The following is a 25,523-nucleotide window of genomic DNA, read 5'->3' on the forward strand; positions in this document are numbered from 1 at the left end:
AATCCCACTTTTGGGCATTTACCCAAATGATCACAAACAACACCATACTAAAGCTACCAGCACAACTATGTTTATTGCAGCATTATTTACCATAGCTAAGATATGGAACCAACCCAGATGCCCCTCAGTAGATGAATGGATCAAGAAAATATATTCTTTCCATCAGAAAGAATGACATAAACCCATTTGTTAGAAATGGAAAGACTTGGAAAAAATTATATTAAGTGAAGTAAGCCAGGCCCCAAGAAACATAGGTCCCATGGTTTCCCTTATTTGCAATGATTAGTATATGTCTGGGACAAGCAAAAAAGGTCAAAAGCTATGTACAGATGACCAGATAAGATGATGTTAAGCGAAATGAACTCCAACATAGGAACACAACTGTTGTTTTTTTTCTTGCTTGTTACTGTTTCTAACATATTTATAATGTACCATGTGATATTTTTTGTTGCTTTGTATGTTCCTCCCCCATGGTATAACCCCTTTTCACTGTATTTGATGTCAGTATAATTTGGGAAGGGGAAGGGAATAAACAAAGTGTTTAAATAGGGATACAGGTGGACCCATTGTAACAATGAGATGTACAGGACACTATATTGAAAAAAAACTTTACAATTTGGTGTGGGGGATTGTAGTTGTGGAGGTGGGGAGGGAAGGGATGGTAGGGGAAAAATAAAGGAGGAGGTAACAAAGTTTGATAGAAAATGTACTCATTACTTTGCTCATGTAACTGTAACCCCTCTGTACAATATTTTTACAATAAAAACATTTAAAAAATAAATAAGAAAAAGCTCCTCTGGTCTAACTTCCCTGAAGATTTTGTTTGTTTCTTTAAAAAAATGCAAAACAATCAAATAAAACCTCAGATACCCAATACCGGTGACTCAGGCTTCTAATCTTATCTACTCAGTTGGCTGAGCTTTTAGATTCTCCAGTCAAAGCCAGCCCAGGCAGACAAATCCTGGACACACTTGGCTCCAATTAGCCAACAAAAGCCTAGAAGTAGAGGTGAGGTTAAAATGGTAAAGCACCAGCTGTGAGCAAAAGAGCCAAGCTAGAGTACTGGCACTCAAAAACGCATGTGCATGTGCATGCACACGCGTGCGCGCACACACATACACACACACACACACACACACACACACACACACACACACGCCTCAGACAGCAAAACTTGAATTTGCTGTTGCATTTTGCTGTTGAAGATGAGCTCTTTCCCTAGGTGTTGCAGATTCTTGGAATAAGTGCTTTGAAAGGATTTGGAGCTAAATGGATAATAGGAAGTAGGTCTAGTTTCCTCCTAATAACTATGTTCCTCACTTGATCTGCCCCAGACCTCATCTTTAAAATACCACATTCAATCACAATAGTGTCTCTCTTGTACTATGAATACGATTAAAATATCACTGATGACGTCTTTGTGTGGGAGAGGGTTTGGCATGTTCAGCTGAGTCTTCGAAAATCTAAAACTCAAGGAAGTAGATGAATGAAGACAGGAGTGAGGGAAACGCGGCCATAAAATTCAATGCATATCCTACAAAATTAAGAAAAGTAAAGGAAGGGGTGGGGATTGGGAGGGATGGGGGAGAATGTTGAAAGGAGTGATGTTGATCAAGATGCATTATATTCACAAGCCACTTTGGTGAATGGCGACTCCTGTGTACAACTACTTAAGGATAATATACATATATATTTTTGGTTTGGGGCTGAACTCTGAGCCTGGGCGCTTTCCCTCAGCTCTTCAGTTCAAGGGTAGCACTCTACCACTTGAACCACAAAGCCACTTCCAGCTTTTTCTGATTATGTGGTGCTGAGGAATCGAATCCCAGGCCTTATGCATGCAAGGCAAGCACTCTACCACTGAGCCACCTTCCCAGCCCAGGATAATAAATTTTTAAAAACAGAATCTAAAAGTCTGACCTCAGGGAAAGTCACTGCTTGGAGTTTCAGGAGATTCAGCTCAGGATATCTTGGTCATGTACTTTTACCTGATTCAGAAATCAAGTGCCTTTATTCATGCTCTCAGAGTAAAAGACTAGTGTCTTTTGATGCTATAGATCTGACTTTTTCCACCCTACCTCACTGTATTCATATATTACATATGTATATACTTGCCAAAATATTTAGATATGAACATCCAAATATAACATGTATAAAAATAATTATTTGTTAAACAACTCTCATACTCTTGTACTTTTGTATTCTTTGCATTTATACATCTTCATCCTGGTTGGACTGTACCTTTTAGAACAATCAGCCAAGATGAGAAGGTTGTTTTTATTGAAGGAAGAAAAACTAGCCTTTGATGTGATTTTTCAAAATAAAGAAGAAGGCCCTAAACAGGTGTATAAAAGTACTGGACACCTCAGTGCAGGCTTACATTGGTTAACACATGTGTAGCCTTAATTCCATCGGCTTAGCTTGGCAGTAACATATGCAATGGAAAGAATTCTCTATTGCCCACACTTTCATGCTGTTTTCAAGGGCTTGTACTGAGTTGTAGACCAGTTCAGCCTGTAATCTCTTATTGGAATATGTCACAAAGAAACACATCAAGGCATAGCTCTGAGAATCCCAAAGCTAGTGTTGGAGCAGGACAGTTGAATATGCAGTACCTTCTCAGCAAAACTTATTTTTCTGCCACTTTGTTTTTTATATAGTTGTACAAAGGAGTTCCAAGTTAATGTGTCCCTTTGTGAGCACAATGCATCTGGATTACTGTCATCATTTCCATAATCCACCTCCATCTTTCCCAGCCCCACCCATCTCCTTAATGTACCTGGTTCTATTTTCTTTTCTTTTCTTTTTTGTGAAAATATCGTACTGAGGGGTTACAATTACATGGGAAAGATAATGAGTACATTTCTTATCAAACATTGTTGCCTCCTCCTTTGTTTCCCTTTCCCATCCCTTACCATCTACCACCCCCTCCAGTACAAAGTTGTAAAGTTTCATTTTCGACATAACGACTTGTACATCTCATTGTTGCAATGGGTCCACCTGTATCCCTATTTAAACAATTTGTTTTTTCCCTTCCCCTCCACAAATTATACCAACATCAAATACAGTGAAAGCAGGGGTTATACCGTGGGGGAGGGACATACAAAGCAACAAAGAAATCATCCTATAAATATGTTAGAAACAATCACATGAAAGCACAAACATTTGAATACTTATCTTGGGTTCATTTCACCTAACATCAACTTATCTGACCTTTTCTGCTTGTTTCAGACATATACTAGTTATTGCAAATAAGGGAAACCATGGGACCTATGTTTCTTTGGGCCTGGCTTACTTCACTTAATATAATTTTTTCCAAGTCTTTCCATTTCCTAACAAATGGGGCAATGTCATTCTTTCTGATGGAGGCACAGAATTCCATTGTGTATATATACCACATTTTCTGATCGATTCCTGCACTGAAATTGATGAGGTAAGACTAGAAGGACATTTATAATCCTCTCAAGTCTGATTGTACCTAACAACAATAAAATACAAATACTAGTATATATGCATGATTGATGGTGGTGCTGAAGAAGTAACATGAATTTCCAGGCACCAAAAGTTTCCTGGGGAGGTGGGGGTGGGGGGAGAGACAAATTGAGTGAGGAAAGGTACCATCCCTTTCCTCCCCACCTCCCCAACTCCTCCCTCACCTCTCCTGCCCCCCCCAAAGTTGTAAAATTTGTTTTCAGCATACTGTCTTGTACATTTCATAGTTACAATGGGTCATTCTGTATCCTTGTTTCAGCACTTTGTTATTTCCCTTCACCTCCCCAAATTAGAAAAATGTACATACATGATGCAGGACACCAGAATCAAATATAGTGACAACAAGGGTTGTACCATGGGGAAAAACATACAAAGAAAAAAACACATAGTACAGTATAAGTACATTAAAAAGAATAGCAACACAGATAAAACCTCTTGTGTCCCTATCTTGGGGTTCATTTTACTTATCATCAGGTTATATGATCTTACATACATAGCTTTTGACCTCTTCTGCTTGTCCTAGACATATACTGGTGATCAGCATTGCTCCTTTTACTCTGAATTCTTTGTCTAGTCAATGTCTTTTATGCTTCCATATGAATGTTGAGGTTAATTTTTCTTCTGTGAAGAATGGCATTGGGAATTTGATGGGCATTGTGTTAAATCCATAGGTTGTTTGTGGTTATGTGGCAATTTTCAGATTATTAATGGGAGGTCAGTTCATCTTCTACTATCTTGTTCAGAGTTTTATGTTTTTCATTGTACAAATATTTTGCCTCCATGGATAAGTTTATTCCTAAGGGATTGTTGTTTTCAGTCCATTTATTAATGTAATGGATCCTCCAATTTCTTTCTCAGCAAGCCTTTTGATTGGTATAAAGAAAACAACTGATTTTTGTGTGTTGATTTTTGTCTTTTGCTCCTTTGCCAAACTATCAGATCTAAAAGTTTTCTAGTAGAGTCTCTAAGTTTTCTTTCTTTTTTTGAAGTCATATTATTATTTTTTATTGTGAAAATACCATCTAGAGGTGTCACAATTACATGGGCAAGATAATGAGTACATTTCTTATCAAACATTGTAGCCTCCTCCTCTGTTTCCCTTTCCCATCCCTTCCTGTCTCCCCACTCAATTCCTCCAACCCCTTGCCCCCCCCATCCAAAGTTGTAAAGCTCATTTTTCAACATAACGACTTGTACATCTCATTGTTGCAATGGGTCCACCTGTATCCCTATTTAAACAATTTGTTTTTTCCCTTCCCCTCCACAAATTATACCAACATTAAATACAGTGAAAGCAGGGATTATACTGCGGGGGAGGGACATACAAAGCAACAAAGAAATCATCTTATAAATATGTTAGAAACAATCGCATGAAAGCAAAAACATTTGAATAATTATCTTGGGCTCATTTCACCTAACATCAACTTATCTGACCTTTTCTGCTTGACTCAGACATATACTGGTTATTGCAAATATGGGACCTATGTTTCTTTGGGCCTGGCTTACTTCACTTAGATTGACAAACCTCTAGTTAAACTAACCAAAAGAAAGAGAGAAGACACAAATTAATGAAGTTTGAAATGACAAATATTTATTTATGCATGTATTTATGTATAACAAACCTTCCAATAATTGAATACATACAAGAAATGGATACATTTGTAGACACATATGACCCACCACAATTGAACCAAGAAGATATAAATAACTGAAACAGATTTGTGGTGATCAGTACTACTGAAGCAATAATAATCTTCCAGGAAAGAAAAGTCTAGTATTGGACAGACTTGCTACAAGACATTGAAAAAACTAATACCAATAGTTCTCAAATATTCTATAAAACAGAGATGGAAGAAACACTTCAAAACTCATTCTGTGAAACTAGTATTATCCTAATGCCAAAACCAGTTAAGGAAAACACACCAACATACACACAAAGACTACAGACTAATTTCCTTTATAAAATAAACATAAAAACCCTCAATAATTATATTTGTCTTTGGTGGAGGGTCAGAGAGGCACAGAAACAGAGTGAAAAAGGGTGAATAAATGAAGCAAAATGCTCAGTAGACATTGTGTTGAAAATTAACTATGCAACTTGTGGGTGGGGATGGGATGGAAACACTGGGAGAGACTGAAGGAAGGGGTGACATTGTCTAAACAGAAACGTACTCATTACCTGACTTATGAAACAGTAACTCTTCTACACATCACTTTGATAATAACAATAAAAATCCCTCCATAAATTATTGCAAATGATCATACATTATGACCAAATTGGTTTCTTTCCAAGGACACAAATATACATATATTAAATAAAAAAATACAGAACACAGATAACAATCAAAAGCAGAAAACACCAGATCATCTCAATAGTGCAGAAAATACCTTTGACAAAATTCGCCACCCCTTCATGATAAAAGCTCTGAAGAAATTAAGACTGAAAAGATTATATCTTTATATAACAAAGACCATATATGAGAAGCAAACAAGACCAAACTAAAGCTACCAGCACAACTATGTTTATTGCAGCATTATTTACCATAGTTAAGATATGGAAGCAACCCAGATGCCCCTCAGTAGATGAATGGATCAAGAAAATGTGGTATATATACACAATGGAATTTTATGCCTCCATCAGAAAGATGTATTATGTAAAGATATAATCCTTTCAGTCTTAATTTCTTCAGAGCTTTTATCATGAAGGGGTGGTGAATTTTGTCAAAGGTATTTTCTGCACTATTGAGATGATCTGGTGTTTTCTGCTTTTGATTGTTATCTGTGTTCTGTATTTTTTTATTTAATATATGTATATTTGTGTCCTTGGAAAGAAACCAATTTGGTCATAATGTATGATCATTTGCAATAATTTATGGAGGGATTTTTATTGTTATTATCAAAGTGATGTGCAGAAGAGTTACTGTTTCATAAGTCAGGTAATGAGTACGTTTCTGTTTAGACAATGTCACCCCTTCCTTCAGTCTCTCCCAGTGTTTCCATCCCATCCCCACCCACAAGTTGCATAGTTAATTTTCAACACAATGTCTACTGAGCACTTTGCTTCATTTATTCACCCTTTTTCACTCTGTTTCTGTGCCTCTCTGACCCTCCACCAAAGACAAATATAATTATTGAGGGTTTTTATGTTTATTTTATAAAGGAAATTAGTCTGTAGTCTTTGTGTGTATGTTGGTGTGTTTTCCTTAACTGGTTTTGCATTAGGATAATACTAGTTTCACAGAATGAGTTTTGAAGTGTTTCTTCCATCTCTGTTTTATAGAATATTTGAGAACTATTGGTATTAGTTTTTTCAATGTCTTGTAGCAAGTCTGTCCAATACTAGACTTTTCTTTCCTGGAAGATTATTATTGCTTCAGTAGTACTGATCACCACAAATCTGTTTCAGTTATTTATATCTTCTTGGTTCAATTGTGGTGGGTCATATGTGTCTACAAATGTATCCATTTCTTGTATGTATTCAATTATTAGAAGGTTTGTTACACATAAATACATGCATAAATAAATATTTGTCATTTCAAACTTCATTAATTTGTGTCTTCTCTCTTTCTTTTGGTTAGTTTAACTAGAGGTTTGTCAATCTTGTTCATCTTTTCAAAGAATCATTTCTTTATTTCATTGATCCTCTGTTTTGTTTTTTCTTCTCTATTTCACCATTATTTATTTTGCCTTTATTATTTCTATACATCAACTAATTAGAGGTTCATATTGTTCTTCTTTTCCTAAGACCTTAAGGTGCATCATTGGGTTATCTAGTTGAGATTTCTCTGATGTGTGTGTATGTGTGTGTGTGTGTTGTTTTGTTATTTTTTGCAAGTCTCAGGGCTTGAACTCAGGGCCAGGGCATTTTCCCTGAACCTCTTTGGGCTCAAGACTAATGCTCTACTATTTGAGCCACAGCACCACTACCAGCTTTTTCTGAGTAGTTTACTGGAGATAAGAGTCTCACAGACTTCCTTGCTAAGGCTGGCTTCAAATGGCAATCCTCAGATTTCAGCCTTTTGTGTAGCTAAATTATAGGCATGAGCCACCAAAACCCAGCTGTGTGTTTGTGTGTGTGTGTGTGTGTGTGTGTGTGTGTGTGTGTGTGTGTGTGTGTGTTTTATAATATGGGTGTACTTAGCTATAAACTTCCCTCTTAGGACTGTTTTTGCCATGCTCCAAAGACTCTGGTAAGTTATGTTTTAATTTTCATTTGTTTCTAGGAAGTTTAAATTGTTCTCTATGATTTCTTCAGTGACCCACTCATCATTCTAAAGTTTGTTGCTAGCTAGCACTGGTGGCTCATGCCTGTGATCAGCTAGTCAGGTGGTTGAATCTGGAAGACTAAGGTTCAAAACAAGCCAAGCATAAAAGTCCTTGAGCTCCATCTCCAAAAAGCAGGGATAGTGGCATGGTGCAAGGGATGGCGTGCCAACTAAGCAAGCACACCATCCCAGCAAATACAAATCTCTGATTTCAATGCTTGATACTTGCCCCCACCAAAAAAAAACAGAGCATGGTACACCAACAATACTTGCAGCTTATGATAATTTTTTGAAGACATAACTCTATCCCATGTCCAGGAGCTTCTGAATTAAAACACTATCCTATTTGCAACCCTGACAATAAGTAACTATTCTCATTTGATGATTAGATTACTAAGGCTTCAGGAATATTAGCTATTTTCTTACATTTATAAAAGCCAACATGGTCATATTCAAATTCCAAACTAAGCTTTTCATCCTCTCTACTCAGGCATGTATGCACAACATTTCATTGTTGATGGAGGACAGAAGTAACAAAAGGGGTCAGACTACAGCTTCTCCAAATTATCCTACAATATCCTGCTATGATGTGAATCATTCTTTTGTGCTATTCTCTGAACTTCAGAATGAAAGCTTTTCTGCCCAATCACTCTTAATATACCACAGCGGAAATTGGAACACCTAAAACCAAATAATTGCTGGTGATCTGACTCAGACAACACAGTGGAATGTGTGAGAACAGACAAGGGAAACAGAAATCACTGTATTTGGGTCTGAAGGAAAAATATACCTTATTATATAATGGCACTATTTTAGAGTCCAGCACACAAGGAAACCACTATTCTCTTCGAAGTTTTTACTTACCTTCCCACATAAGCAATTGCTTTCCAAGTCTAGCCTTGTGAAAGTATAGTAATCTTTCTAATAAGTAGTTATTCTTGAGAGGAAAAAGAGCATTTCCAGCCAGTATTTACGAACAAGCACATGTACCCAATAATTTATGATGTGTTTATGTGTCTCTTCAACTTTTCTGTCTGTGGTTGTGAGAATAGACAGGAGTTTCCCTCTCACACTTTTTGAAGGTCTCTACTTCTTCCCTCAGGCAAGGGTTTGTCCATTATTTTTTTCCAGATAAATTTCAGGTTCTTGTACCTCCTTGTCTGGTACCCCCTTATTTACTTAGCCCCAACTTTATCTCCACAACCTAAGAAGTGGGGAGGAAAACTAGAAGCATGACTCAAGTACTAGAGTACCAGCATTGATCAAAAAAGAGGAGAGGGGAGATTTGGGCCAATTATAAAACCAGGTCCCCTCTTGCAACCCAGGTCCTGGTACTTGTTCTGTTGGGCTTTGACATTCTTTTTAAAAGATTATACTAGTTTGCTTTCCAGAGAGTCCATTACACTTCAGTTCATCTGGGTTTTTAATTTAATTTTAATTTTTAATTTAATTTTAATTTTAATTTAATTTAATTTATTTTTTGTGAGGCTTGAACTCTGGGCCTGGGCACTGCCCCTGAACTCTTCAGCTCAAGGCTAACACTCTACCACTTGAGCCACAGTGCCACTTCTGGTTTTTTATTTTTATTACAGACAAGAGTCTCACAGACTTTCTTGCCCAGGCTGGCTTTGAACCACAATCCTCACATCTCAGCCTCCTGAGTAGCTAGGATTACAGGCGTGAGCCACTGGCACCTGACACAGTTCATTTATTTTTAAAAGATTACTCTGGCCACTGTCATTCCATTGGGTTAGAAAAGGGCAAGCACAGATGAAAGTCCAGAGTAGTTAGGATAAGTATCCATGGTGGGGAAAAGGGTGAGTTTTGCATATGATCTCAGAGCTTCCTCATCCTGGGTCTAGAGTCAGCCACGGTGATCAATGCCACACCTGTGTCCTCATGATTCACAGGATGGGGACACACTCATCCCTCCATCTCCACTCTCTTGGAGTCCAGCTGCCTGGCCAGGTGGTCTATTAGGACACCTTCTACATCACCTGCAGCTTCTTTCTGGAAATCCCATGCTTTCTTTCCTCACACATCTTCTCTGACAAGCTTTTGGAGTGCAGACCTAACCTTCAAAACTACCCTCCCTCGTAGGCCGATCACCATGCCTTTGACCTTAAAACTTTCCCAAGCCATAGCCACATATCCTACAGACTTCAGAGAATGTAGGAAAAGCCTTGAAAATCATCTCCTTGAAGACCATTCAGCAGAACTGAGAAAGCCCCTCTACCCTTCTCATCAAGGGCGGGGAGGAGGGGCATGACACGTGCCCCCTCAATTCCACGGAGAAACCCCCGTTCTGCCCTCTCCAACCTTCCATTCTCCGTTCTAATACATGAGAGTTGCTTGGCCATCTCAGAATAGCATAATTCACTTAAGCACTTCACAGTAAGGCCCACCTGAGGGCCTACCAACTCACTTTGAGACCTACCTGAGACCTACCACCTACCTTGAAATGTCCGTGCAGATCTCCTCTTGTCCTGCCATTCTTTTATCCTCGATGAAATGGATATATCCCAGTTTAATACCATCTGGCCAATAAACGCAGGTGCTGACACCACTTCCACCTTCTAGAGCCTCGCTTAGCCCCTCCGTATCTTTCCATTGTTTTGTCTTGACTCGATGTAGCACTGTATGATATGATATATATGTATGGCTCTCTGCTTCCCCTCTCCCATTCTGATTTCTTCCTTCTGAGGCCATGATGGCTTTTGGCCCAAGAGGCCATGGTCTCATCACATCCCTCCCCTCTTCCTCATTTCCTAGGCAGAGTCCCTCTCCCCAGCCGAGACCATGAGTCCCATTATCTAACAGACATTGTCATTTTCACTTTATCTGTTTACCCAAGAGCCTAGATCCTGTGAGAGGAAGGTAGGACAGAATGAATGAAATGTCATTGGAACCCACAGAACTCAGTAAAGATACCAAAACAAGCAGAAAGGGATGACCTACACGAATAGTAAAGAAAATGGAGTTTACTAGCTTCCATAAGAGAACAAAGAAAGTAGAGGTAGCTTCAATCTGAAAGAAATGGGGAGAAGCCAAAGATGATACTATAAGCAGAAAGTATAGGAAGGAGAACTTCAAGAATATATTAATTTTTTCTATTTTGAAATACTATAAAGAAAGTCACAAGAACGAATTACCTGGTTAGATTAATCATTTTGGGTTTGTGTGTGCCCATGTGTGTGTGTGTTTGTGTATGTGTGTATGTATGAGTTTAGACTGGTCACCAGGAAAAAAGCAACTTGTATCCTAACCAAAGTTTTACCATATGCCTGACAGGAACAAATGCTAAGCATGGACTGCGCTGCAGAGCCTGTAAGATGAGCATCCACCACAAGTGTGCAGACGGCCTCACACCCCAGCGGTGCATGGGCAAGCTGGTAAGGGCATGTGCCAGGAGGGACCCAGGGCTCTCTGCACAGGGATCTTACCTGTGTCAAGGATTTCATTTCCTCCAGCTCCTTGTCTGTGGCTCTAAGAGCACTAGAGACCCACTGGCCTGCCCCCATCTGTCTTCCTAACACAATGTCGGAGCAGAGCGGGAGCTACGCTGATCTCATAGACACATGCCCCACATTGGAACAATGCCCCACTTCTCCCAGGTTGAGACTGTTTTAGACTGTTTTAGCAGTGCAAGTCCCTTGTCTGGGACTGTTTTTCTTTTCAAAGTGAAATTCATGTAACCCAGGAACGCCCTCCACTTCAGATAAATAGAGTGGTTGGTGACCTGGAGCTTAGCTGGCTGTCACTGAGCTGGTGTCAAGAGAATATCCCCCCACCAAAAGGCACCAGGCAGTCAAAGTCTGCCTCAGCATAGCAGAACCACATTGGTCAAATGAAGGGGTAGTGGACAGTCTTGGCACCTCTTTGTTTGTTTGCTTGCTTGCTTTTTTACTGGTCTTGGGGCTCAAATTCTAGGTCTGGGCAGTGACCCTGCACTCTTTTCTGCTCAAGGCTAGCACTCTTCCACTTCAGTCACAGCATTTTTCTGTGATTAACTGGAGATAAGAGTCTCACAGACTTTTCCTGCCCAGGCTGGCTTTGAACCATGATCCTCAGATCTCAGCCAGCCTCCTGAGTCAGTGTTGGCACTTCTAATCATACCACCACAGAAGAAGGAGTTGTTGTTTTGTTTAGTATTGTTTTGTTTTTGTCAGTAGTGGGGCTTGAACTCTGGGCCTGGGCACTGTCCCTCAGCTCCTCAGCTTAAGACTAGTGTTCTACCACTTGAGCCACAGCACCACATCCAGCCTTTTCTGTTTATGTAGTACTGAGGAATTGAACCTAGGGCCTCATGCATGCAAGGCAAGGACTCTACCACTAAGCCACCTTCCCAGCCCAAGAATGAGCTTCTGCCCTTTTGACACACACTGATTTAAATTAAAAGAAAAAAAGCAACCGAAAGCATATCCAAGGATATTCAAAACTACATGGCCAAAGAACTTTTCCAAGAATGCCTACTCTAAAGAACAATTAGACATTAGATTGGCATAGTATCTGTCTTCAGATACTATATAAAACCTATATATAAATATAAAACCTATCATCTAAGAAAAGGAATTCTGTTGTCTTTTCTAGATACTAGAGATAATGTCACCAAAGATCTAGAATTAGGCAGGGCTTCTACCCCACTCCTCCAGTGCTAACAGTGCTCAGACAAAAGAGGACATCACTTTCCAAGAACATTGGGGAAGATTTGGGGATTGTAGTAAAGACAGAGTTCCCTCCAGCCCTGAGGTTTAGTAAGTCAAGGTTCTTGAAAAAAATCAAACAAACTCATCCGCGTATTCTGGTCTGCAATGTGCTCATCTCTTAAACCTTGACACACTTGTGACCTTTTGCCTTTACACATGGTGATTCTCACAAACCAAGGAAAAGACCATGGGTGAGAGGCATGAAAACGATGACAGAGCTGACAGATACACAGGGCATCCTGCAGGCCTTTCCGCTATCTGATTTCCCATGGCCAGCCTTGGTATGATTTTAATAACCCATAATAATAAACTCTGGGAAGTCCTGGGAGAAAATGAGTGTCTCACACAGAGTAGAGGCATCAGTGAGTGCACAGGAGGAGTAAGGAAGCAGGGCAGGCATAACCAGGGCCAGGACCTTGCTTTCTGGATTAGCATAACTTATTCATGGTCTTCTATTTCTCCCTCCTACCCCATCAGTTGTGAATTATAGAATTAATAGTGTAAGTCAACATCTTAAAGGAAGAAACCAACTGGTCTCACTTTTAGAGCTAATGCATAGTTTTTGCCATTTCTTTGGTGACAAGCCCTTCTCTCTTTCCTTCTCTCCAGCCAAAGGGTTTTCGGCGTTACTACAGCTCCCCCTTGCTCATTCATGAGCAGTTTGGATGCATTAAAGAAGTCATGCCCATTGGTGAGTTGGAGCAGAGCTTCAGTGGGAGGTGTTGGGTACAATCCTGAAAGCAAACAGGTTGACGTGGAGCCATAATTCATAGGAAATCTTGATCTTCTTCAGGTTCTCCTTGGTGGGTCTGCTATCTTGAACCCACTTCTCAGGTGCTGTTCACCTGAGATAGATTGGCTTCTTTTTTTTTTTTTAAATACATGGTTTTTTTAATTGTGAAAATACTGTACAGAGGGGTTACAATTACATAGGCAAGATAATGAGTACATTTCTTATCAAGCATTGTAGCCTCCTCCTTGGTTTCCCCTTCCCATCCCTTCCCATCCTCCCCCCCCCCACCCCCCCCCGATCCCCCCCCCCCCCCGCACCAAAGTTGTAAAGTTCATTTTCGACATGACTTGTACATCTCATTGTTGCAATGGGTCCACCTGTATCCCTATTTAGACGATTTGTTTTTCCCCTTTCCCTCCACAAATTATACTGACATTAAATACAATGAAAGCAGGGGTTATACTGTGGGGGAGGGACATACAAAGCAACAAAGAAATAATCTTATAAATGTGTTAGAAACAATCGCAAGAAAGAAAAAAAATCATTTGAGCACCTATCTTAGGGTTCATTTCCCTAACATCACCTTATCTGACCTTTTCTGCTTGACTCAGACATATACTAGATATTGCAAATAAGGGCAACCGTTTCTTTGGGCCTGGCTTACTTCATTTAATATAATTTTTTCCTAGTCTTTCCATTTCCTAACAAATGGGGCAATGTCATTCTTTTTGATGGAGGCATAGAATTCCATTGTGTATATATACTATATTTTCTTGATCCATTCATCTACTGAGGGGCATCTGGGTTGGTCCCATATCTTAGCTATAGTAAATAATGCTGCAATAAACATAGTCCTGCTAGTAGCTTTAGTGTGGTCTTGTTTGTAAACATTTGGGTAAATGCCCAAAAGTGGGATTGCTGGGTCATAGGGGAGCTCTAGGTGGAGTCTTTTGAGGAACTTCCATACTGCTTTCCAAAGTGGTTGAACAAGTTTACACTCCCACTAACAATGCTCCTTAACCAGCTGCTCTGAGATAAGCTTTTCTTCTGTTACAGCATGTGGCAATAAGGTGGACCCTGTCTATGAGACCCTCCGCTTCGGGACTTCCTTGGCCCAGAGGACGAAGAAGGGGAGCTCTGGCAGTGGCTCTGACTCACCTCACAGAACCTCTGTAATTATCCCATCATTCCTCTGTCAGTTCTCCCTTGGTTCCCTGAGCGTGTCTGAGGCAGGTATGGTCATAGGCAGTGCATTGTGAGGAATTCCACCGAAACATACCTGAGGCATTTTTTGAGTTGAGCAGCCTCCAAAGGGAAACCCAGAATGCTCTGCACCACTAAAATTAACTTTCTACTGCCAGAAAACGTTTTACTTGCATTGTGATTATCTCAATCCTCAAAGGCAGTTTAAGCTTCTGTTAGTGTTCTTTCTTTCAGTTTTTATAGTTTGTTTTCAATCCAATCCTTCTTCAGAACACATTTGATTTATAATGTCAATTATTTCTGAAAAAAATGTACTAAGCTTATTTAAAAATAAAGTATGCTCAAGAGCTATTTTTTAAAAAGTTACTTTCCTGCTCACATACCAACCTCATGGCTCATGACTCATCCTGTGTACCTTCTCTCCTTTACCTTCCCAGTAGATAACACATCAGTAAACACATTAAGAAATACAAAAAAATATCCGGCATGAGCAAAGAGCAGAATCCAGGAAGTCCTACTGTTTCTAGCTCTCCTTCTAGCTACTTCCCAGTAGAAAGATATAGCTAGATAATTCTCATCGTTTCTGTCTTTTCCTAAAACAAAGTACACAGCTTAATTTCATGAGGAAATAATCCTTCCTAGAGAAGTTTGACATGTGAATAGGTGAGACCTTCCTCTGAGGAACATTCACCTTCCCAAATACCTTCCCACTTTTAAACTGCTCTCAACTAACTGTTGCACTCATTTCTGTGAGCTTGTTATTATCTCTTTCCTGGCTATCGCATTCAGAATTTTTATAAATGCTCCAAAATACCTTCCTATTCTGCCGCCCTTGCTGAATGCCACCATCTGTCCTGCAGAGAGGCAAGGAATTTCCAATTCACACTGCTGTGTAACAGAGCCTGTAACCAGTCACTGGTTTGATTGTTGCAGCCCCTGATGAACTGGGAGCTTAGGGAGCAAGGCCAGGGTAAGCCTCCAAACTGTCTGTACCACTGAGTCCTCTCAGCATCCCATGATTGGGGTGCTTATGGGAGGAAGGGCAGAGCATGCCCTTAGGATAATTCTCAGGTTGAATTGGAACAGCTTCCTCACTGGGTGCTGGTCAGACCTTAAGATAGAGTGATGCTCTAGCTGGTAACAACACGTAAGAAGGCTTGTAAGTCCTCTGATGTCTTGTGGTTATAGTAGAAACCATCTTTAAGCTCATCAAAAGCTCTGTTCTTCAGGCACTTCACTGGTTCTAAGAGGAAAGAACCAAAAGTAGTTTTTAGCCTTCCCCAGCCAAGGCTATACCATAGGGCCTAAGTGTATATATAGCCTATACCATCTGGGATTGTGTATGTACACTATGATGATTGCAGTGACACAATTGCCCACTAACACATCTTTTTGAGAACATATTCGTAAGTGACATGTGAGTGTATACATGTGACCAGCATGGTCTACTGATCACTGAGCAGCAGGGTCAACATCCCTAGGGAGTGTGTTAGAACCACAAATTTGGGTCCCACACTGAACTACCAAACCAGGAAAACTCATCTTGGGGGTCCCACAATCTCTCTCCCACTCTCTCTTTTTATTGAACCTTTTAGATTATTCTAATGCACATAAAAAATTGAGAATTATTGTGCAAAATTCAGAACATAAGCTTGCTTCCAAGGAAGTCAGCCCCCACCAGCCCCCTCCTCTTTTTTTCTTCATATCCTCCCTTCCTTGCTCATGCTTGCTCATGTCCCTTCATGTGAGAACAGCTTTTGAATCAAGAGCCTTCAGTATGCTGATCATCACTCTAAACCCACAGACGGTGTTACGTCTTTCTCAGGAAGTGACGAGAGCCATGGCTGCCAATGAATTTGCTCCCCAGAAGCCCGAGAGAGCTGGCTTGCCGTCTGCAGCTCTCTTCCCTCACAAGTCAAGATTTTGTAGCTACTACCCAGCAATTCAAAGTAAAGCACATGAAACTGACTAGAGCAGAAGGCTCTCTGTTCACTTTGACCTGTACTCTGAGCAAGCTTGCCTGCTCTCACATCTCCGGTGAGAGCAAATAAATATTTCCTCATTCCACTCTAGCACAAGCTTTTCCTATCCTTGTATGAGGCCAGCACTAGCTGGAGGAACAGATTCCCCCACAACAAAGCCTCATTCCACTCAATAAAGAAAGCCAATCCAGAAAGAAGGGCAGAGAGGTGCCCACACAGAGATGACCCGGAGCTACCCACATACACAGTAATGGCGACGATGAGGTGACAACCTCAGACACATCCCACAGTAGCCACAAACATTTCAGACTCTGCATTTTTGCTGAAGTTAATAAACAGTTCTAACCATCAGAAGAACCAATGAAGGGTCCTTGCTTTTCTCTCTCATCTCTAAAATAACTTTCTTCTAGCAACATCTGGACCCTGTATACAATGCAAAAAAAGCCCAGTGTCTGAATGTCAATAAGGTATCTTCCATCCCTGTCCACTTACCCTGGGACTGGTTCCATCAATAAATATGTCTTGTAGTTTGATTATTAAAGGCAGTGTTCTGACAACTGTAGAGAGACAAAGACAAATCAAAGTGTACCTACATATCTGTCACTCCACTCTTACCCCTATGTGCAACTGACTCCAATAGAAGGAAAGAGAAACAACTGGTTGGTATTTTTAAATGGTTTTGTTCCCTCCTTACAGGGTCAAGTGGTAATGAACTCCAGCCCTTTGCTGTTCTCTAGCATTGTTATATCCTAATGCTAATAAATTCCCACATAACAAAGCTTTGGTCCACTCAATAATTTTCTTCCAGGACTGTAGAGGCATTTGTTTTACATTATCGGAAATTCTTGCCTGACTGGTTCCAAATTGTTATGGTCTTTTTTTTTAATATGCTTTCAAATGTTCTAGAATATAAAAGGCTTGATGGCTTTGGAGAAGCCAACAGAAACCAAATTCCAAAATAAAACCACATTCTGGGAGTTGGTTGGCTAGTTGGTGAACCATCTTCAGTTACATAATATTAAATTAAAATAAATGAAATTCTCTGCACAGCAACTTTTGTGCAGAAACCATGAACTTCAAAGGGACCAAAGTTAAGTGACTTAGAGACTCTGGGCTTTTTTTTCTTTCTGATTTGTTAAGAAAATTAAAATGCAGGGGGAAAAAAAGAATCTTAAAGCTATACTGTAACAAAGAAATCAATTTTAGCCAGGTGCTCTCAGTGCTCTAGAGCTGAGCTGTAGAAGGCATATAGTTTATTTTTTAATTTGCCTGTCCTCAGAAGCCTCTAAATTTCTCTCTGAAGATAATGGAGCCAAGCAGAGAGAAAACTTTTGAAAGAGATCATCAGAAAAATGCCTATGATCTATCCACCAGCTAGAAGCAGGATCTGATTTATAGCATTTGCCAATTTCCGTGGTGTAAATATCTCTACCATGACCAATTTCATTCTGCCAGTGTGACCCAGAAAACTCTCACCAACTCACACAGCCAGTTCACCAGAGGACAGAACACAGAACTTGGGCTTCTGAGTTCTGGAGGCAATGACTGGGGCCCACTACCCCACCCCACTACTTGTTCTGTGGGAACTCGTCAGGTTTCTACTTCCCTGTAGGCTTCAGATTCCTGTCTAAGAAATGCATCTATCACTGGGCACCAGTGCCTCTATGTATTCAAAGCCAGCCCAGGCAGGAAAGTCCTGTGAGACTCCAGTTAACCACCAAAAAATAAGCTGGAGGTATAGCTATGGTTCAATTGAGAGAAGGGGGATTAAAGGTTCAGGGACAGCACTCAGGCCCTGAGTTCAAGGTCCAGGATTGGGAAAGAAGGAAGGAAGGAAGGAAGGAAGGAAGGAAGGAAGGAAGGAAGGAAGGAAGGAAGGGAGAGAGAGAGACAGGAAGAGAGAGGGAGAAAGAGAGAGAAAGCGGGAGGGAGGAATGAAGGGAGGGAAATCATAGCTTTATTATAGGAAACAAATAAAATGTTACAAAGCACTTAAAAGAGGGATGTGATAGCTGTTTAGAGTGGTGGTATTATTATGGTTGATGGTCTGAACCCAAGTGGAAAAATGCTAATTACCTCACTTATTTTTTTAAGCTAGAATAAATATCACAAAATTTGAATGTTTGGAAATGTAAATAACATTTAATTTTTAGTAACTCCCTCAGTAGGATGTCCCATGCCCTGTGATTTGCACTTTAAGCTCATCTATCAGAAAAGCTATCGTTTTCTTGAAATTTTTGAATGATGGACATGGACAGGATTTATGACTTATCTCTGTTGTCTGTTGCTGAGCATAGTTGATTGTGGCCTGTGTTTCTGGGCACTCAGGCCAAGCCAGGGCCTTCCACAGACACCTGGCACTGCCAGGAGCATACACGTAGCTTCTCAGAAGGCAACCAGCAAAGGCAGCAATAATTGGATGTTCACGTGTCATGCATATTCCAGTTTAGCTCTTTTGCTGCTATCAGAACCTCTCCTCCATTGGCCCATGATATTCTATGGCTCATTCCACTCTATTTCTTCTTTCCTCCAAGACATCAGATCTCGTGGAGGTTCCTGAAGAAGCTGACGGGCCAGGAGACGGGCCTGACCTGAGGAAGAGAAGCAGCAGTGGTGAGCGAGGGGACTACCCTGTGCAGATGAGGGTCAGCCAAAGGCTTTGTCCACTTCTGCTCCCTACTTTCCCTGTTACCTTGGGAATCCACTTGGACAAGAGTCTAATATGGGGGCTGAAAGGAAATGGAAAGTCGTTTCTGAGTGATTCTGGTGATTGGCTATAACGTTTCCCTGATTCTATCTCCCATCAGTTCTGAGAAGAACTTAAAGATAGGCATAGTCATACTGAGATTGAGGAGTCAGTCCTAAACCTCCTTCATCTACCTAGATTAAATCAGAAAGCTCAACCTCTAGAAGGCCTACTACACTGGAGGTACCTGAAACCAGATGAAAGGTTGGAAGTACCTGAGAGGCTGTCAAAACACCCCTGGCAAAAAAACCCACTGTGAACAATCAGCCAAATATTCTTTATCAATATGATTTAATCATGCAAAAACTTAAGTCCTTGTTACAATGACCTCTAAAATATTTCTTAAATGATAGCTCTACAATATTAATTGATCATATGAAGAAAAAACTACCTCTTCAGCCAGAGAGTAAAGACACACAACCAAGTCCATATGCATACATAAGCCTTTGCCATGCCCTCAGTGGAAAACACATACACACCTGCTAACACTCACTGCTGGGTTAAGGATTCCTCAGTACCACAAGGGAAACTGTGCTTGCTGATAGATTGAGGCAAACATTAGCACTTAGTAAATAGTGTCATTAGAAAGACTCGTTAAAGGGGGCAGGCTGTCAGGGGAAAATGGTACTACATTTCAAGAGCCATCCTAGCCCAGGTTTGTTTGGTATACAGATCCACCAACTAAATTTGGCTAGCCACCCTAGAGTTCAATATCTGAAAAACCAACTGATTGGAAATGAATGTATAATTCAGACTTGTACGTCCATGCTTTAAGCCTTGCTTAGCAGCTCAGACCCGAGTCCCAGCTCTGCTGGCATCCTTTTGCTGAGGTTTTCTCAACCAACATGGCTTGAGGCCTCATCACTACTATCTGTGCTGGACATCTTCTCCTTGGCACCCTCTTGCTCTGAACGAAGGTGGCTGGTTTTCACTTAATGATCACGTGACTTAAAACCCAGACTCAATCTCTCTGAGTTACCCCATGCGTTGAGTCTTTTCGACATTTGCAGAAGCCTAGGGCCCACTGCATGTGACACACAGAATGTGACAAAGGCACCTTCAATAGAAACACACACAGCTTTCCTGTGGATCCTCTCATCTAACCATGAAAACCAGCTCTTCCCACAGTTCTCCACTCTGTAAATGGGCATTCCACATAACCACTCCATTTGGTGTCAGTCTTGACTCCCCTTCCCCCTCACACTTCATATCCAATCTATCAGAAAAATCGATCTGCAACCTCTCAAATTTATGTCCAACAAATGCTTCCTGTTTAACTCTCTGTCTCAGCCTTCCTGATCTGGTTATATCAATGCCATTGCTGGCCCAGCCTACTCATTTAGTATTTAAGACCTCTTTACCCTGGAGAGTTCTTCTTTCAGAAAATTATAGTTAGATAATAAGCTGCCTATTAAGATATGTTTAAAGTAGTCATCTGTACTTAGGAATCTTCAATATGAAGCATAGTTGCTATTCACAAAGTCACCATAAGGCCCTCAAGTGTCAGAGATACATCACAGAGATGCACTGTTCCAAGCGTGGTCCACGGACCAGCAGACCAGCCATCACTTGGGAGCTTGTTAAAAATGCAGAATTTCAGGCTACCCAGATTTCCTGAGATAGAATCTGCATATGAATCTGTGGTTTCTGTATAGGATCATCAGCGTTTGAGAAGTAGAATTAAAGGTTATTTAGTTTAAATACCTCTCTCTTTCACACACACACACACACACACACACACCACATGCCATACAGATAAGAAACTAAAATTGAGATTAATATACTCAAGGACATAATATTGATTCTTTTCTGTCTCTTCTGTTAAGGGGCAGTTTTACAGCCTTATTAAAAGAAATCTGTTAGAGCTCACACTTGAGAGGCTAAGGAAGGAAGATTGGAGGCCAATCTGAAGTACACGTGAGTCCAGAGAGAGGGGGAGAGAAAGAGAGAGAAATTTGTTGAAAGAATTTAGCAAGCTATAAACTTCCACAGCTCTTTGGAGATCTATTAATAATTCCTTTGATCAGCAATAGCATTCTTTACAATGTACCCTTAGAAGCCAAAGGGATTAATTATGCAACAGTTTGGTTCAAAATATTTTTCTTTGATTTTAATCCCCTATCCATGCCGTTTAAAAAGTAACATGGAGAAAACATTGGTTTCATGTGGTTCAACTTCCCAGGGATTTTCTCAGTTGTGTCAAATAAAAGGTTTGGCTTTTCAGCAACCATGATTGGGATGCAAATCACAACCAGTTCTGTATTATGTACTTCATTTCTGTGCTAAATAAATACCCAGAGCAGAAAAGGTGTTTCTCCCAGTCAGTATTATCACAGATTTCTTGATGAGTGTCTCTACTTCCAGCTTAGAAGAGGGTTTATGTCACATTGATTCCATTACTGCTATTGCTATGACTTCAGTCTCTGCCTTTTCTCATAAGTTATCTTGGGCAGGTCTGAGTATTTCCAGTTGTTGTCAGTACAATTCCTAGATGCATCAGAGATGGAGAAAGGGAAAGTTGTTAGTCTTTCCCTTTGACTTAAGTGTTAGACACATCACTCATAATAACGTAATAAGCAGAAAGCAAAATCCACACTCCCTATCTTGGCTCAACATGCCAAATAATAACATTACTGACCACCTTCAGTAATTGCATTTCACTGTAACTTTATGGGATCAGAGTTTTCCTGGAAAAGAAACAGAAAAAAACAAGTGAAAACAAATTTCCTAGAAAAAAATTTTTTCAGAAAGGTCTTGGTTTATCACACACACTCAAGGATATTACAAATCTAATATCATCTTAACTTTGCACTCAGGCAAAGAAATTTTGCCCAGAAATCAAAGAAAAAAGCAAGCTTTCAGAAAATGTATGCATTTTGAAATTTTAATCTTGCATTTAGCCCTCATTAGTTCTACATGTCAAATTTTATCTTGTTGCTAAAAAAAGAAGAAATAATGGAAACAGATATTTAATGAGTCAGTTGACAGATACTTTTGGTTCTTATACCCCTCTGATGGAAAAAATTCCTATATTGTAGATGTATTTATAATGTGTTTTTGCAACACAAACCTAGGATCTAATAGATAAGGATCTCTTTAAAAGCATAGAAGGTTCCCTTTCCAGCAAACAGAAGGATAGATGCACTGTGAAATCTCCCCCAGTTCAGCACTCCTAAAACTGTTAGGAAAGATACCTAAAAAGAAATTTCTAGTTATGCATTGCTGAATTGGCAGCAAAATAAGACAATTCTTTAGGATTTCGAAGTGATTAAAACATATAAGTAGATAATCAAGGCAATGATTACTTGTGCACAGCGCTGCTACTTCAGATGGAATCATACTAGATCCCCTGTATGAAGTTCAAGGACAAAACTTGAGGAAGTAAAGGGTAACAGTGTCAATGACAAACCTTTGGAAAAAATGCCAATACCCCCAAAGACACCCATCCATCATGCCCCCAGGAAAGGAGACTATCTTCCAGAGGTATCAGTCTTAACTTGGGAGAAAACAGAAAGAAGGGAAGAGAGAGAGAGAGAGAGAGAGAGAGGAGAGAGAGAGAGAGAAGGAGAGACATATGCATCACATATGGAGGGAGAGGAAGGAAGGAAGGAAAGGAGGAAGGAAAGTAGAAAGGAAGGAAGGAAGGGGAAAAAGCAAAAGAAAACTTGTATATTAATGTATAAGAATGAACTTGAAGACGAAAAAGAAGTTACTAGAGATACAAAACATCATTATATACATATATATTTCATCAGAAGATACAAATTCTGAGCAGGTATAGTGTTTCATGTCTGTAATCTCAGCTACTTGGGAGGTAGGCATAGGAGGTTTATGATTTGAAGCTAACCTAAGGAGGAGAGTTGGGAGGACCCTAGCGAAATAATAAACTAGGCTTAGTGAAACATACTTGTACTCCCACTGCATATTTGGCATAGTAGGAGGATCAAGGTCTGAGGCCAGCCCAGGAAAAAACATAAAACCTTACCTTAAAGAAAAAAATTTTACATCAAAAGACTGCAGGCATAGCTAAAGTAGTACAGTGCTTGCCTAGCAAGTACAAGGCCCCAGTACTGCCAATTCAGATGGAAGATAGATAGATAGATAGATAGATAGATAGATAGATAGATAGATAGATAGATAGATAGATACTTTTATAGATAGATAGGTTATGAACTTGCACATAATTGATGCAGTGCTTCACATTTAAGGAGAAAATTTTAAAATCACTAGGAAAATTAGTTAATATTGTGCTTCATAGTGAAAAATTTTTCATCCCTTTCACTCATTGGCAGAGAGATTCAGTACCAATGTCAATGATCTGGTGATATGCTTGGCAATCCTAATCTAACTGACTTGAAAAGGTGATGCCATCTAAATAGCAAAGGATTCATATTCATTTTTAAGAACACAAGGAACCATTATAAAAAATTCATCACCTACAGCTACTTAAAGATAATTTTTTAAGAAACCTAAAAAGCACAAAAACTTGCCTACTAGACGATAGGACAAGCTTCATCCGTTTCAAAGAATTTAACATTATCAGAACACATCTTTCTGTCCGTCATAGAAAGAAGATAAAAATACTCAAAAGTTGATAGTCGAAATGGCTGGGTGTGTAGTGCACTGTAGAGCATAGTCCTAGGGTGTGGACCCCCCTGAGTTCCATCCCTAGTACTACAAAAGAAAAAAATGGAAAAAGACCATGAAATCAATAATTTGGAAAATTTAAATATATTTTTAAAGTAATTCATACTTAAAATTAGAATAGATGGTAGACTAAGTAATAATTAACCGTCACACTTCTCAATGCACATAGATGAAAATGGAACCAGGTAACTTGAGGAGATGGGTAGGGTTGGGATAAATAGGAAAGAGAAAGAATGATATAAGGCATACCACTCATCATAATTTGACATGTTGAACTGAAACACATTTGTATAACTACTTTAAAAAATTTTTAAAGACTATGTCCTAAGTTTGTGTGAAGGCATTAAAAGTATTCCACTCTAAAGTATTTTTTCTACAAAGTAAGAAAGCAGACTGGAGGCATGGCTAAAGTGGTAAAGTGCTAGCAATGAGCAAGAAAGCTGAGTGAGAACGCAAGGCCCTGAGTTCCAGTTCCAGTAGTGGTACAAAGTAAGAAAGTCTGTGAAGTCATAATCTATGAGCCATACTTGAAAGTCAGAAAATGAAATATAATAAACCCTCACCAAAATACAGGAAAAAGGCAACCATAAAGAGTATGGTTTATTAAATTACAAACTAAGATAGATCAATAAATCCCCACTGTTTTTTTAATATCAAAGCTTATGATCTCCAACAACTCTTTAAGAGATAAGGGAAAGTAAAACAGAAAGCAATAACAAAAAATGGCAAATAAAAAATTGAAAAATTTGGGCTGGGAAGGTGGCTCAGTGGTAGAGGGCGCTTACCTTGCATGCCCGAGGCCCTGGGTTCGATTCCTCAGCACCACATAAGCAAAAAGAAAAAAGCCGGAAGTGGCACTGTGGCTCAAGTGGTAGAGTGCTAGCCTTGAGCTGAAGAGCTGAGGGACAGCACCCAGGCCCAGAGTTCAGGCCCCACAACTGGACCCAAAAAAAAAATTGAAAAAAATTTGTCTTAACCAAATTCTCCCCAAAAAACAACAACTTTTTTCTTAATAGGCTGACACCCAAAAGATATCAATGACTAAAGCCAGGCAAGAAATACAAGTAGAAAACTTGATTTGTTTCTGATCCTTATAGAAACTGAATCAATATTTAAGTTTTTGCACAGTAAAAATACCAGGCCCAGACAAGTTTATAGATATATTCTAGCAAACATTTAAAAGACTAGAAAATTTCCAGATTACATAAGTTCTTCCAAAGGAAAAAAATCAACAGGGGGAAGGGTGGCCGCATTCTCTGACTTGGTTTATGAGGTTCCCATACTGACTCCAAAACCAAACAAGGATGGAAAAGGGAAAATCACTGGCCAGACTCCCTCTTGAACATAGATACAGACATCTGAAACAAAATCCATTATGTATTTTAAAAGCACATTGCATAAAACCAAGTTGGGCTTATTCCAGGGGCTCAAATATGGGTCAATGTCAGATAGTTCAGTAATGTAATTTGTCACATTACAATGTGGAAGAAAGAAAAACCAAATCATCCTCTCAGGAAGCAATGGAGCACATCGGCTTTCCAGGTCTGTGAAGTCAAAAAAGGAAGGCAGAACGTGAGGAGAGAGAAAGAGAAAAGAAAACCCAGCCTCCAGAAAGGAGGCAAAAGATTTATCCTGCATCTTTAACTAAAGAAAATAGGCCTGAGTAATGGCATAGGCTTTGGGTATTTGTCATTAGTGAAATTTAAAAAAATTATTTTTCATAGAAGAGTTAGTATATTTTAGAAAAAG

General features: G+C 39.7%; 1 protein-coding gene across 2 annotated transcripts in view; it reads left to right on the top strand.

Annotated features, from left to right (window-relative positions):
* Stac (SH3 and cysteine rich domain) overlaps window positions 1–25,523 on the top strand; it is a 132,290-nt gene that overhangs the window by 71,066 nt on the left and 35,701 nt on the right. The window contains exons 3-6 of one of the 2 annotated variants that reach the window (XM_013027055.1): window positions 11,049–11,149; window positions 13,073–13,154; window positions 14,253–14,368; window positions 18,916–18,994. In XM_013027055.1, coding sequence (XP_012882509.1) covers window positions 11,049–11,149; window positions 13,073–13,154; window positions 14,253–14,368; window positions 18,916–18,994 — 378 coding nt within the window. The remainder of the gene's footprint in view (window positions 1–11,048; window positions 11,150–13,072; window positions 13,155–14,252; window positions 14,369–18,915; window positions 18,995–25,523) is intronic. The other variant, XM_013027056.1, reaches the window with a different exon arrangement.

Source organism: Dipodomys ordii, unplaced genomic scaffold, assembly GCF_000151885.1.
Source record: "Dipodomys ordii isolate 6190 unplaced genomic scaffold, Dord_2.0 Scaffold99, whole genome shotgun sequence".
Classification (NCBI taxonomy): domain Eukaryota; kingdom Metazoa; phylum Chordata; class Mammalia; order Rodentia; family Heteromyidae; genus Dipodomys; species Dipodomys ordii.